The sequence below is a fragment of the Bufo bufo genome, chromosome 1, assembly GCF_905171765.1.
Source record: "Bufo bufo chromosome 1, aBufBuf1.1, whole genome shotgun sequence".
Taxonomy (NCBI): Eukaryota; Metazoa; Chordata; class Amphibia; order Anura; family Bufonidae; genus Bufo; species Bufo bufo.
Window position 1 is genome coordinate 175167787 of NC_053389.1, and position 14455 is coordinate 175182241.

General features: G+C 43.9%; 1 protein-coding gene across 1 annotated transcript in view; it reads left to right on the top strand.

Moving 5' to 3' along the window:
- Positions 1-14455, top strand: part of JAM3 (junctional adhesion molecule 3) — a 63901-nt gene that overhangs the window by 47618 nt on the left and 1828 nt on the right. Inside the window, exons 5-8 of the mRNA XM_040432283.1 lie at positions 2614-2816; positions 2907-3006; positions 3399-3531; positions 13313-13367. Of these exons, the coding sequence (XP_040288217.1) occupies positions 2614-2816; positions 2907-3006; positions 3399-3531; positions 13313-13367 (491 nt within the window). The remainder of the gene's footprint in view (positions 1-2613; positions 2817-2906; positions 3007-3398; positions 3532-13312; positions 13368-14455) is intronic.

Sequence of the window (14455 nt, forward strand, 5' to 3'; positions counted from 1 at the left end):
AACAGAACGGACATACGGATATGGACAACACAAACTGTGCTGTCCACATCTTTTGCAGCCCCATTGAAGTGAATGGGTCTGCATCCAACCCGCAAAAATTGCGGATTGGATACGGACATAAAACATTGTCATGTGAATGAGCCCTAAACATGGGGGCACATACACGTGCATAGGAGCTGTTGACTTCAAACTATAAAAATGTTAAGACCTAATTTTATTTAAAAACAGGTTTGTTGAGAGTTATAAAACAAACATCATTACTCGCCTTACCAGTCTCCCAACACTTTTTTGCTGCGGCTCAGCTCTCTTCTTCTTTCCATTTTCATGTCTCTGGCTCAACACACAGGAAATGGCTTAGACTGCCCACTCAGCCAATCACTGCTTTAGGCCTCATGCACACGACCGTTTTTCGAGTCCGCATCCGAGCCGCAGTTTTTGCGGTTTGGTTGTGGACCCATTCACTTCAACGGGGCCGCAAAAGATACGGACAGCACTCCGTGTGCTGTCCGCATCCTTTGCTCCGTTCCGCGGCCCCGCAAAAAAAATATAGCATGTCCTATTCGATCGTGTGCATGTAGCCTAAGGCTGATCACCACTTCAGCCAGTGATTGGCTGAGCGCGCCTTTCCTAGGATTTCTTATGTGTCGAGAATGGTTCAGGAAGGAGAGACCAGCAGAGACCCAATAAGTATTAGAACGGGCATGGCATAGAATCGGTAAGGGTGAGTATTCTTTAATTTTATTAATTATTTTATTTTTATTTTTTTAAACCTTTTGGCGACATATGCTGTACATATATAGCTCAATGGGATCAGGCTCAGGATCTGTGTTATACAGCTGACACGCCCACACAATGACCAGGAACGTAGATAACTCTAATCGCGATCATTTAAACCCCTGTGGTGATATTTTAGAGTGCTAATCATGTGAAGGCCCCTAGGCCTGCCATTTTTGACTGCCAATTAAGCCTTGCCTGAGACAGAGCTCAATAGAAAGACTGCAGAATCCCCATAGACTGTAATAGCAAACTATTGCAGTCTATGGTATAAGCAATCAAATGATTGCATGTTCAAATCCCTAGGGTGACTAAAAATAATAACGTTTTTAAAAATATATTTTTAAAAAACCCTTCTTCCATTTTTTTCACCTTTTCCATACTTCTTAGGGTCCATTCACACGTCCGCAATTCCGTTCCCGAAAAAAATAGAACATGTCCTATTCTTGTCCGCAATTGCTGACAAGAATAGGCATATTCTATTAGTGCCGGCGATGTGCCGTCCGCAAAATGAGGAACGCACATTGCCCGTGTCAGTGTTTTGCGGGTCAGCAAAAAACACACGGACGTGTAAATAGACCATTTGTCTGAAAGTGGCATCTTCCATTCAAGCGAATGGGAGCTGTGCTGCAGGAACCCAGCAAGGTCACTATGCTTTGAACGGAGCTGTGCTTCTGCCTCCTTTCAAAGTTCTGGTACCGGCACCTGAGGCTGAAGGGAACAACTGATTGATGGGGGTGCCAAGTGTTGGACTCCCATCGATCTGATATTTGATTACCTGTCCTGAACGAATGCAATCTCCAGGCAGTATGTTAAAGAACAAGAGGAGCTGATCAGATTGATATATAGTTTTGTGGAAATAGATTTAGTAATTTATACATTTAAACCACTGCTCTTTCTATAATTAAAGGGGTAGGTAAAAATTATGCCCTGTCCACAGATTGGTGAGGGTCCCAGCGGTAGGACCCCCAACGATCTGATAGTTCTCCCCTATCCTATGGACTATGGCAGTCAGAGAAATGTCCTAGATTATTACAGTCTTCGGGAAGTAATGGAGCACAGCCCCTGTGCCAGGGACCAGTGATGTTACATACACAAACTTACCTGTGAGTATTGGGCTATGTTCACACAACAGATTTCTGGCATGGGTTTCAGTGCGGATTCAGTGCCAAAAAACCTGATCTGAAACTGCCTCTCATTATTTTCAGTGGTAGCATGCACCACAGTTTACATGGCCGAGGATTTTTCTCGTGCAGTTTTCCAGACCACAGCAAGATTGTACTTGTCCACGTGCGTTTTCTGCACAGACATCTTAGAAAGCCTCGGCCAAAGCCTTTTCACAATTTAGCTCCATTCAATAGACCTAAACAGAGAACGGGACCGCAGCATTCAAAAATGAAATGCCACAGTAGAACCCACAGTGATTTCAGCTGTGGGATACGCTGTGGATTTCGACATAGTCGTGTGAACATCCCCTTACCAGACTGACTTATCTAGGTCTCCAGCAGAGATCTGTGATTGAATCTCCTGCCATCTGCTGACCCCGTCTTCTGCAGCTCACGTCAGCTTTGCTGGGCAGACTGGAAGTGTGAGATTACGGTGTGTGCTTTAGTAACCAGTGGGAAGACTGAAATTTCAAGGTTTTTTATCTTCATAAAAAAAAAAGAAATTTAGTAAGTGTACTAAAAATCTGATTTAAACAATATGTCATTTTCTGAAGAAAAGGATGGGAAGAGTCCTGACTATAGACATCTGTTTCTAGTTGATGCATAACTGTCTCTTCCTCTAGCTTTTCCATCTGCTAAATTATAATCTCTTTCTCGTTCATTTTTTTTTTAGTGAAACCTGTGATTCCCCAGTGCAGAGTGCCCAAATCTGTGCCTGTGGGTAAATCTGCTGCTCTGTATTGCCAAGAAAAAGAGGGATACCCCAGTTCTGTTTATAGATGGTACCGTAACGGTGACGCACTGCCTGTGGACTCCAAGACGAATCCAAAGTTCCTGAATTCCTCATTCACTGTCAATACTAATACTGGTACCTTGGTGAGTGACTGCCTGCTTTTGACATTGAGCCCGGGCCCCCATGACACTGACCACTTATTTTATTTTATTTTTTCCCCTTCTTTCTCTCAGATGTTTGCTGCAGTGAACAAAGGAGACATGGGACAGTATTACTGTAGTGCCACCAATGCAGCAGGTTCTGCCTGGTGTGAATCACAGCTTCTAGAAGTTTGTAGGTTCACAGTCCTAAACCCTGTTAGCACTTTTCATGAATCCTCTCTTTTCACAAATTGCCCATAACTAGCACCAGTCGACTGTATGGCATATAGTTTACATGACAAGTGTCCGGCAGATGCCGATTTCTACTTGGTGATGTGCAAATTGATGTTCAGTCGTTGGACTTGTTAACACTAGGCAGTGATTCAGAATGATCGGTCATACAGGCATCACCCCGTGTAAAAATGCCATTTAATTTATAAACCGCTCTCATGTGATTTGGAGAGTCTCTGATAACTTTGTTTCCACCCTGACTATTATTGTTTTTATTTTATTTTTGTTTTTTTGTTGTTTTTTAGGTCTTTTCACTAGAGTAAGTTATTTTTGGTCGTTTTTATCTTTCTTTAGATGACTTGAATATCGGTGGCATTGTTGGAGGAATCCTGGTTGTGATAGTGGTGCTTGTCCTCATCACAGTTGGGATCTGCTGCGCCTATCGGAAAGGTTACTTTACAAACAACAGCAGGCCCAATGGTCAAAGGTTTGAAACAACTTATTAAATGTTTCTTAACTGCTATTTGTTTTAAAGGCTTTCCCTAAATGCACAGATTAGTTACCAGGGGTCTGAATTGAGGATCACAGGGCTAGTGTTGGCTCTTCTGTGCTGCGAAATATGTGGAACTTATAAGGCCCCTTTTCCGGTCCTGAACTTCCAGCACTGCCGTGGTCACATAGCATTATATTGAGTTATGATGCTATGTAACCCTTACAGTTCTGGAATGTATTGTATAAGGCCTCATGCACACGACCGTTTTTTTTTACGGTCCGCAAAAACGGGGTCCGTAGGTCCGTGATCGTTTTTTCGTCCGTGGGTCTTCCTTGATTTTTGGAGGATCCACGGACATGAAAAAAAAGTCGTTTTGGTGTCCGCCAGGCCGTGCGGAGCCAAACGGATCCGTCCTGAATTACAATGCAAGTCAATGGGGACGGATCCGTTTGACGTTGACACAATATGGTGCAATTGCAAACGGATCCGTCTTTTATTGACTTTCAATGTAAAGTCAGGAGTCCCTTTTATACCATCGGATCTGAGTTTTCTCCAATCCGATGGTATATTTTAACTTGAAGCGTCCCCATCACCATAGGAACGCCTCTATGTTAGAATATACTGTCGGATATGAGTTAGATCGTGAAACTCAAATCCAACAGTATATTCTAACAGAGGCGTTCCCATGGTGATGGGGACGCTTCAGGTTAGAATATACTAAAAGAACTGTGTACATGACTGCCCCCTTCTGCCTGGCAGGTGCTGCCAGGCAGCAGGGGGCAGACCCCCCCCCCCTGTTTTTAACTCATTGGTGGCCAGTGCGGCCGGCCCCCCCTCCCCCCCTGTAGTTAACTCTTTGTTGTCCAGTGCGGCCGGCCCCCCTCCCTCGCCTGTAGTTAACTCATTGGTGGCCAGTGGGCCCCCCTCCCCTGTAGTTAACTCATTGGTGGCCAGTGGGCCCCCCCTCCCTCCCCTGTAGTTAACTCTTTGTTGTCCAGTGGGGTTGGCCCCCTCCCTCCCCTGTAGTTAACTCTTTGTTGTCCAGTGCGGCCGGCCCCCCCTCTCTCCCCTGTAGTTAACTCGTTGGTGGCCAGTGGGCCCTCCCTCCCCCTCCTAATTAAAATCTCCCCCCTATCATTGGTGGCAGCGGAGAGTACCGATTGGAGTCCCAGTTTAATCGCTGGAGCTCCGATCGGTAACCATGGCAACCAGGACGCTACTGCAGTCCCGGCTGCCATGGTTACTTAGCAATTTGTAGAAGCATTATACTTACCTGCGAGTTGCAATGTCTGTGTCCGGCCGGGAGCTCCTCCTACTGGTAAGTGACAGGTCTGTGCGGCGCATTGCTTAATGATCTGTCACTTACCAGTAGGAGGAGCTCCCGGCCGGACACAGACATCGCAGCTCGCAGGTAAGTATAATGCTTCTACAAATTGCTAAGTAACCATGGCAACCGGGACTGCAGTAGCGTCCTGGTTGCCATGATTACCGATCGGAGCCCCAGCGATTAAACTGGGACTCCGATTGGTACTCTCCGCTGCCACTAATAATAGGGGGGGAGATTTTAATTAGGAGGGGGGGAGGGCCCACTGGCCACCAACGAGTTAACTACGAGGGAGGGGGGGCCAGCCGCACTGGACAACAAAGAGTTAACTACAGGGGAGGGAGGGGGGCCCACTGGCCACCAACGAGTTAACTACAGGGGAGGGAGGGGGGGCCCACTGGCCACAATCTTGTGTGCATCCGTGTTCTTTCACGGACCCATTGACTTGAATGGGTCCGTGAACCGTTGTCCGTCAAAAAAATAGGACAGGTCATATTTTTTTGACGGACAGGATACACGGATCACGGTCTCGGCTGCAAAACGGTGCATTTTCCGATTTTTCCACGGACCCATTGAAAGTCAATGGGTCCGCGAAAAAAAAACGGCACAACGGCCACGGATGCACCGTTGTGGTCGTGTGCATGAGGCCTAAGGCTACTTTCACACTTGCGCTTGATCGGATCCGTTCTGAACGGATCCGATCATATTAATGCAGACGGAGGCTCCGTTCAGTACGGATCCGTCTGCATTAATAACTTAGAAAAATTTCTAAGTGCGAAATTAGCCTGAGCGGATCCGTTCAGACTTACAATGTAAAGTCAATGGGGGACGGATCCGCTTGAAGATTGAGCCATATGGTGTCATCTTCAAGCGGATCCGTTCCCATTGACTTACATTGTAAGTCTGGACGGATCCGCACGCCTCCGCACGGCCAGGCGGACACCCGAACGCTGCAAGCAGCGTTCAGCTGTCCGCCTGGCCGTGCGGAGGCGAGCGGAGCAGAGGCTGAACGCCGCCAGACTGATGCAGTCTGAGCGGATCCGCATCCATTCAGACTGCATCAGGGCTGGACGGAAGCGTTCTGCTCCGCTCGTGAGCCCCTTCAAACGGAGCTCACGAGCGGACAGCAGAACGCTAGTGTGAAAGTAGCCTAACACTGACATAATGCTGTCACTGTTCTCCAATACATTCCAGAACTGTAAGGGTTATATAGCATCATAACTCAATATAATGGTATGTGACCACGGCAGTGCGGGAAGTTCAGGCTGAGTGCCTCGCTGCGAGTCCTACGCTCTCGTCTGAAAGGGCCCTAAACATGCAAAGCTTTACTATAGAAAAGGATGGCAGCTTTCTTGGTAAATGTTGAAGCACATTTAACCCCTTCCCGACATATGACGTAATAGTATGTCATGGCGGCAGGTGCATTCCTGCATTTTGACGTACTATTACGTCATGGTGATCGGGCGGGCAGCGGAGCGGTGCACGCCCAATCACTGCAGGGGCCCGGCAGTCCCTGGTAGCCGGACCCCTGCTGTATCCGCTGGCATTGCTGTACAAGCCGGATTAACCCCTTCTATGCCGCAATTATAGAGGGGATTTGCGGCGGGTGAGGGAGCCCATCGAGTCCCTGCACTGTTGTTGTGGGGACCCGATGGGTGAGAAGGCAGCCCGATGCCTTGCACGGCATCGGGACCTGCCTTCTACGGGTGCTCAGGAGATCCAGCCTCAGGCTTGGTCTCCTAGGCAACCTGTGAGTGTATTACTCAGTGTAATCCACTAACAGGCAATGCATTACAATACAGATGTATTGTAATGCATTGCAGAGGGGATCAGACCCCCAAAAGTAAAGTCCCAGAGTGGGACAGAAATAAATTATATTTCTTTTTAAGTCAAAAAACACGTTTTTAAAAAAAAAACTTTCCACTGATTTTATATGAAAAAAAAGAAAACACACATAATAGGTATCGCCGCGTCCATAACGACCGACTCTATAAAGATATCACATGATCCACCCTGTCCGATAAACACCGTAAAATAAATAAAATAAAAACGGTTTAAAAAAAGGTATTTTTGTCACCTTACATCACAAAGTGCAACACCAAGCGATCAAAAAGGCGTATGCTCCCCCAAATGATCACCTCACCCCTCAAAAAAGAGCCCCTACATAAGACAATCAACCAAAAATAAATAAACTATAGCACTCAGAACATGGAGACACTAAGACATCATTTTTTTTTGTTTCAAAAATGCTATTATTGTGTAAAACTTAAATAAATAAGAAAAAGTATATATATTAGGTATTGTCACGTCCATAATGATCTGCTCTATAAAAATACCACCTGACATAACCCCTCAGGTGAACACTGTAAAACTAAATAAATAAAAACTGTGCCAAAACAACCAATTTTTTTGATCACCTTGCCTCATAAAGTGTAATAATGAATGATAAAAAAATCATATGTACCCAAAAATGGTACCAATAAAAACATCAACTCTTCCTGCAAAAAATGAGCCCAAGACGATTGGCAGAAAAATAAAAAAAATGGCGTTCAGGAAATTAAGACACAAAAACATATTTATTTTTTCAAAAATGCTTTAATATGTAAAACTGAAACAAAGAAAGTAGACATATTTTATATCACTGCGTCCATAACAACCTGCTCTATAAAAAATAGCGCATGATCTAACCTGTCAGATGAACGTTATAAAAAATAAAAACAGTGCCAAAACAGCCATTTTTTGGTTACCTTGCCTCACAAAAAACGCATTATAAAGCGATTAAAAATCATATGTACCCCAAAAATAGTACCAATAAAACTGTCACCTTATCCCCTAGTTTCCAAAATGGGGTCACTTTTGGGAGTTTCTACTGTAGGGGTGCATCAGGGGGGCTTCAAATGGGACATGGTGTCTAAAAACCAGTCCTGCAAAATCTGCCTTCCAAAAACCATGCGGCAGTCCTTTTCTTCTGCGCCCTGTCGTGTGCCCTTACATCAGTTTACGACCACATGTGGGGTTTTTCTGTAAACCTCTGAATCACGGTAATAAATGTTAAGTTTTAATTGGCTGTTAACCCTCGATGTGTTAAAGAAAAAAATTGATTAAAATGGAAAATCTGCCAAAAAAGTTAAATTTTGAAATGTAATCTCCATTTTCCTTTAATTCTTGTATAACACCTAAAGGGTTAACAAAGTTTGTAAAACCAGTTTTGAGTTACGTGAGGGGTGTAGTTTCTACAATGGGGTCATTTATGGGTGGTTTCTATTGTGTAAGCCCCACAAAGTGACTTCAGACCTGAACTGGTCCTTACAAAGTGGGTTTTGGAAATTTTCTTAAAAACTTTTAGAATTGCTTCTAAAATTCTAAGTCTTCTAACGTCCCCAAAAAATAAAATGACATTTCCAAAATTATGCCAACATAAAGTAGACATATGGGGAATGTTAAGTAATAAATATTTTATGAGGTATCACTTTCTGTTTTAAAAGCAGAAAAATTAAAATTTAGAAAATTGCGAATTTTTCAACATTTTTCCCTGTAGCCAAGGGCAATGAGGCCAGAAGCACAGCTCCATTCAAACTAATAGTTATGTCGAGTTGCTGCAGCGCATCGCCTATAGGAGCCCAGAAAACCCCTTTAACTTTTTAAATTTAGGTGATGATTTTTTTTTTTTTATTCAACTTCAGAGTTTATAAAGCCATAGACCTGGATGATTTTGGTAAAAGCTTCTATATACAATGCCCTTGTTCCTTGAGACATTTTATGACCACACAAATCTTGAGATGGTGTGCCAATCTTGAAGTATCGATTCACCTTTACATCTTATGTAACCTTGTGAATTCTTTGCTATTAAAGTAATCTGGAGTTACATCATGTCTTATATTCATCTCCAGAGCTGTAGTCACAATGTTGTTTCCCTCATATCTCTGCTGTAGGGTAGAAAGAAACTAGAGAGGTGTCCACCATCCTTACATTTTTGCAGATTGTGTTAAGGACTCAATTTCTAACTGTAAAAAAATCCAAACTTGACACTCCAGCAAAATCCTCACCAGGCTGCACCACATATAGACACACATCATTAAAGGGGTTGTCTCACTTCAGCAAATGACATTTATCATGTAGAAGAAGTTAACACAAGGCACGTACTAATGTATTGTTATTATCCATATTGCTTCCTTTGCTGCCTGGATTCATTTTTCCATCAGTGGTGGCCACATTTGCACACTATAGGAAAAAGCATTGGTCTATGTGCGTTTCCACGGTCCTGCCCACCAGAGAGGCCAGAACTTTTTTCTATGGTGTGCAAGCACCACCACCACTGATGGATTTTGGGGTGGTCGTAACCATGGAAACAAGCAGTGTAAAATGCAATGTAAAAATGCATCCATCCAGCAAAGGAAGCAATATGAACAATCACAATTCATTAGTAAGTGCCTTGTAGTCACTTCCTCTACATAATAAATGCTATTTGCTGAAGTGAGACAAACCCTTTAACAACTCCCGGCAGTGTTATGTTGTCACCTGGTGAGTTGGATCTTCTGCTGATTCGGTAGAGCGGATCTTGCAGCAGCACAGATAGGTGATGGTGGTGTAGCAGAACAGGGAGGTTAACCGTCGCTGGCATAGAAAAACTGTTAGCAGTGCTGGAGAAACCGAACTGTAGGCTCTGATATAGCAGAGTTGTCTCAGATTGTAGCCTGAGTAGCAGAACTGGAGGCTGGGAAGGGAATAGCAAAGCTGGGCAGGGATACAGGAAACAAAAAATAATAATCTGCCAGCTCTCCACAGCTTGAGTTGGGCTGGATGATGTCATCAGAGTTCACTGGGCTGTTACAGTGAAGGGCAGCCAGAGGGGGCAGGGGCGTGGCAGTGCATAGCCCTAGATCCAGGACAGGTGAGTAACAGAATATCACAAAATCATGGGTTATTGGTTAGTCTTTCAAAGCTGGCCACATATTTCCCAGAAAAGTCAAAATACTCCTCTTAGCATTTTTGAGGAGTATTTTTAGTTAAGGAGGAGTATTAATTTTGCGGTAATTCATATATTATACATAGGCCTACATCATTTTTTAAGGTTGCTATTTATGCAAGGAAACAACTACTAGTGTCCTCTATAATGTCTGCCATGCAGAAATGGCAAATTTAGACCATTTTCAATTTATCATACACTAAACGTAAGACCACTGCCACCATAACAGAGCTCGATACACAGTGCCCACATAACACTGCCATACACAGTGCTTCCATATGAAGTTGCCCCATTATAGACTCAGATGTGATGATTTTGTATGTAGTGCCCCCATAAACGGTGCTCCTGAGACTATTCTGTAATTATTTGGCTATAACTGCCCAGTTCCTGCTGTGTATTCACCTCAGACCCAGTCACCCCACCAGGGGCTTATACAGTAGATCTACTAGTGCCCACATTGGCCACAGCACCTCTTACAAGAGGCTGCTTACCACACCAGGTTGCCACAGTACTGGTGAAGATGGCGGGATCACTGCACAGACGTCCGTCAGAGTGGTGCAGCAAACGGCCCGGTAGTCTACCCAAATTGACAAATCTGCAACTTCGTTACCAATAACAAAGCTCGATAGGTAGATTTGCCACATGCCCATTACATAAACAGCTTTGCTATATACCCATTACACACAGTTGTAATACATGCCCATTACTCAGTCTGCTACATGGCCGTTACACACACAGCTCTGCCACGTGATGATTACATACACAGCCCTGCTACATGGCCATTACGCACACAGCACTACCATATGCACATTACACACAGAAAACAATATGATCATTACACTTATATAGCCCTGCTTTATATCATACACATGCTCTACTAAGGAACCTTCCTCTAACGTACAGTCCTACACGGAGCCTCATGTATTCCCTTAACTCCTCCCACACATGTGACCAATCACATGACTGTGACATCGCCACAGGTCCTGTCCCCACAATGTGCTGTTTAGTATGGAGCTGCACCTGGTTAGGGAGATATTAGTGAGGGGCGGAGCTTCTCTGGGAGGAGGGCGGGGTTTCCTTTGTGCCAGACCTGGGAGTCTTTTTTTTTTCAGGGAGTAAAGTGGCCTGAACAGGCGTTATTGTGACCTCTGGCTGGCCATTTTGTGCCATTCATCTCAGGATATGTTATGCCGAGCCAAGAGGGAAAGAAGGACAAATCTGTTCCTGCCAAAAATTCAACTTTGCTGTAAAGTAGTTGTCCCATCTGAACATTTTGCTGTCCATTCATGCCCTGTTCTTGAGATAGTCGTTGCTCCCAGAGGTAGGAACCGCACCATCGGATATTTATGGCATATCATAACGATAAAGGGAATATCCCTTTAAAGGATAACTGTCACACTTAGACCCTAATTTCAATTTTCATATATGTAGTTACTAATAACATGATATTCCAGAATCAGTTACTATTAGACTGACTTACCCCATATTTAATAAGATTCAGCCCTTAGCAACCAGTCTGCATAAAACTGCAATTTCACTATTCAGTTAAGATGGCCGCCACTGCCCTCACCCTGAGGCTAATCCCGCCTGCCCTCACTAGCCAGTAACAATAGCCCCCCAAAAGTGTCAGTAACCAGAGCCCTCCCCCTAAAGGGTTAATCTCCTGCAGCACAAAGGGGTCCTCTTACCACATGTTGCTTTCATTTATACACTGAGCAGATGGCAGATCTCCCTTCCCTGGTCTGCGCTGCTTCAACTCTGCATTCTCCAGCTCTGCTGAGTGAGGGAGCGTCTGCCAAGCGCAGGGACAGGGAGAAGTGCACACAGCCCAGGCACTGTTATCAGCTGCTGGGGAGGACCTGGCTTTAATCATTTACTTACAGTCCCTGGCTGTCAGTAATCTGACCTTGCATGCAGAAGCTGCGTCCTCCGTCATTCAACAGATAGACGGACCATGCCTAGCAACCCTATTTTAAGCACAGGTAAAAGTAGGCAGTATAGGGAACAAAACTGTGGAATTAAGGGGTAATTGAGTACACAGTGAAAAGTTGAAATAGGGCCACCAAGGAGATATTAATCACCACAATCCAATACTCCAAAAAAAATAATAATATGACAGTTATACTTTAAGTGCTATAACTCCAGACTAGAGCAGAAAAAGCAAAGCATTTGTAATTATTACCGTTATATGCAGGTGTTCAATTGATCTACTGTAACAGAGCAGTTCAGAATATTCTCTGCTAGAAGTCACATTACATTTTTTCTTTTTTTTTTCTTTTGAGTATTTTTAGCCAAGGAGGAGTACAAAATGTGCAGTTCACATAATACGTAGGCAGTCATAATGTAAAAAGTTTGCTATTTATGCAGGGAAACTAGAAAAATAATTAAAATAAATAATTTTTATTTTTTGCTTCGCCATATTCTGACACCAGTAACTATTTCTATTTCCATATGTGTGGGGGCTTGTTTTTTTTATGGGGTATGCTGTAGTTTGTTCACTGTGCATGATAAATGTTTTTATATTTTAGTAGTTCAGACATTTTTTGATGTGGAGATACCAATTTTATTTTGTTTACTTTTATGTGTAAAATTTTTAATAGGATGATATAATTTTTTTTTAGCATTTAAAAATTATTTTTTTTTTACTTTTTATATTTAGCCCCCTTTTGATCTCGTATACCATAGACTGCAGTAGTGTACAGGGCTTAACAGGCAGTTCTCTATGGCAGGAATGGGAGCCTTCACAAGGCCCCAGACTGCCATAGTAACTAATTAGAACCCTGAATTTTCTCCGAATGGGAGGGGGAACCCCATTCCCCTGTTTGACCCCTCAGATGCTGCGGTAGTTACTGACTGGTATCTAGTTATCCCTGTTCCTGCTCATTGTGGCTGGGTGTCAGCAACATTACACACCTGCCACATATGCGACCTGAGCCGGCTGCATACTCCCTTACATGCTAATTGCATAAAGTTGCGTCATTTTGTGTTAAGGGGTTAGTAACAGTCTCCATACGCTGCGCTGGCGCCACCCATCGCTGGCTGGATTTAAGGAGCTTTATTGTCGGGCACCAACGGTATCTCTGTGTCAGTTGGAACATTATGCAGGGAAAGTCGCATGCGTAGAAATATGTGTTATAGTGACCTCTGTTCTCCCCTTTTACACCTCCACCTGAAATGTTACACCTCGCTCTAACAGTTTATCAGAGGTGAGCGTCAACCACCACTGCTGCATTTAGATGCTTCACTGTGGCTTGTGGGGTGGCCATCTTGGAAGTCAAGGTTAGCAGAGCCTGCACATGTAGAACCTACCATTGTCACATTCCTGTGTTTGCTATGGTTAGAAGCAGCATTGAACAAAAACTGATGCTTAAAATATATTTTTTGGAAAGGTTGGCATTTACTGAATCTGTGTGCAGATTTTCCACGTTTGTGCTTTTCACTAACGTGGGATTTTTTGTTACTGACTTTGTCTTCTCATCTTTCAGTCACAAGAACCCTTCAAAAACAGACGGTGTAAACTACCTACGGACAAGTGACGAGGTGACTACATACAAAATACCGCAAATGAATAGAGTTCCTATAGCCATTCTGTGCATATTTTTAGTAAAGCTCCCCATGTGTTTTCTAGGACTAACATTTTGTGCTAATTTATCTCATAGAACTCTGGCCAAAAGAGTATTACATGACGGCATAACTTGCTGCACACGATCTTATTATTGATTGCAATGTATAAGTAGTATGCAGTAAGCACCTGAGCTCCCCCTACTGGTGGCCAGCATGTTTTTTCTTTTACCTCTCTGTCTTTCAGGGGATGTCGAGCTCTGTATCAGAAAAACAGTGCTCCAACCATTATAAACTTATTATAGGGAACCTGTCAGTTCCTGGCCATTTAAGCAATTTCAGCACCAGGTAGTGGACTGAAACACATATGCAGACATACCTGTGGCCGTGGAGAGAGGTTTAATAGCTGGAAAAACAAAAACAAATTTTTAACACTAATGTAGAGGTTGAGAGTGCTATCCTTAGTGCACCTGGCCCCAAGCCTTTGCCATGGTCTTGATTGATGGCTCCAACATCCTAAGTCACTGTTCTTCATTGTTGGCGCAGGAGCCATCCATCACTAGAGGGGAGGTGTGGGGAGGGTTGACTGAGGAGAACATGAGCAGTTGCTGGGATTGGGACCACCCACTGGGCATTTACAACCTCATTTGCATATGTGGTAAAAGCTCGTTCGGTTTCTCTAATCTGATCTCTCTCCACAGCCACAAAGGCATCTATTTTAGTCCACTCCCAAGCACTGTAATTAGTTTAAAGGGGTTGTCCGAGTTCACAGCTGAACCTGGACATAACCCCTTCTACCCTTTTTCAGCATGATTGAGTGGAACACCGGACTATTTCACACTTCGATGCTCCCCCATGCCCTCCGCTTAATTGTTTTGTTTACATTGTCATATTGCTAGGCAGAGGCTTTCCCCTAGCAGTGATTCTGGTGATGTCACTGGCACTAATGGGCGCTCTATAGCGCTGCCCTAGCCTGTTTTATACTAAAGACCACCCATTAGTGCTGGTGACATCACCTGGCTCACTGTTAGGCAGAAGCCTCTGCCTAGCATACCCATGAAAAGCTT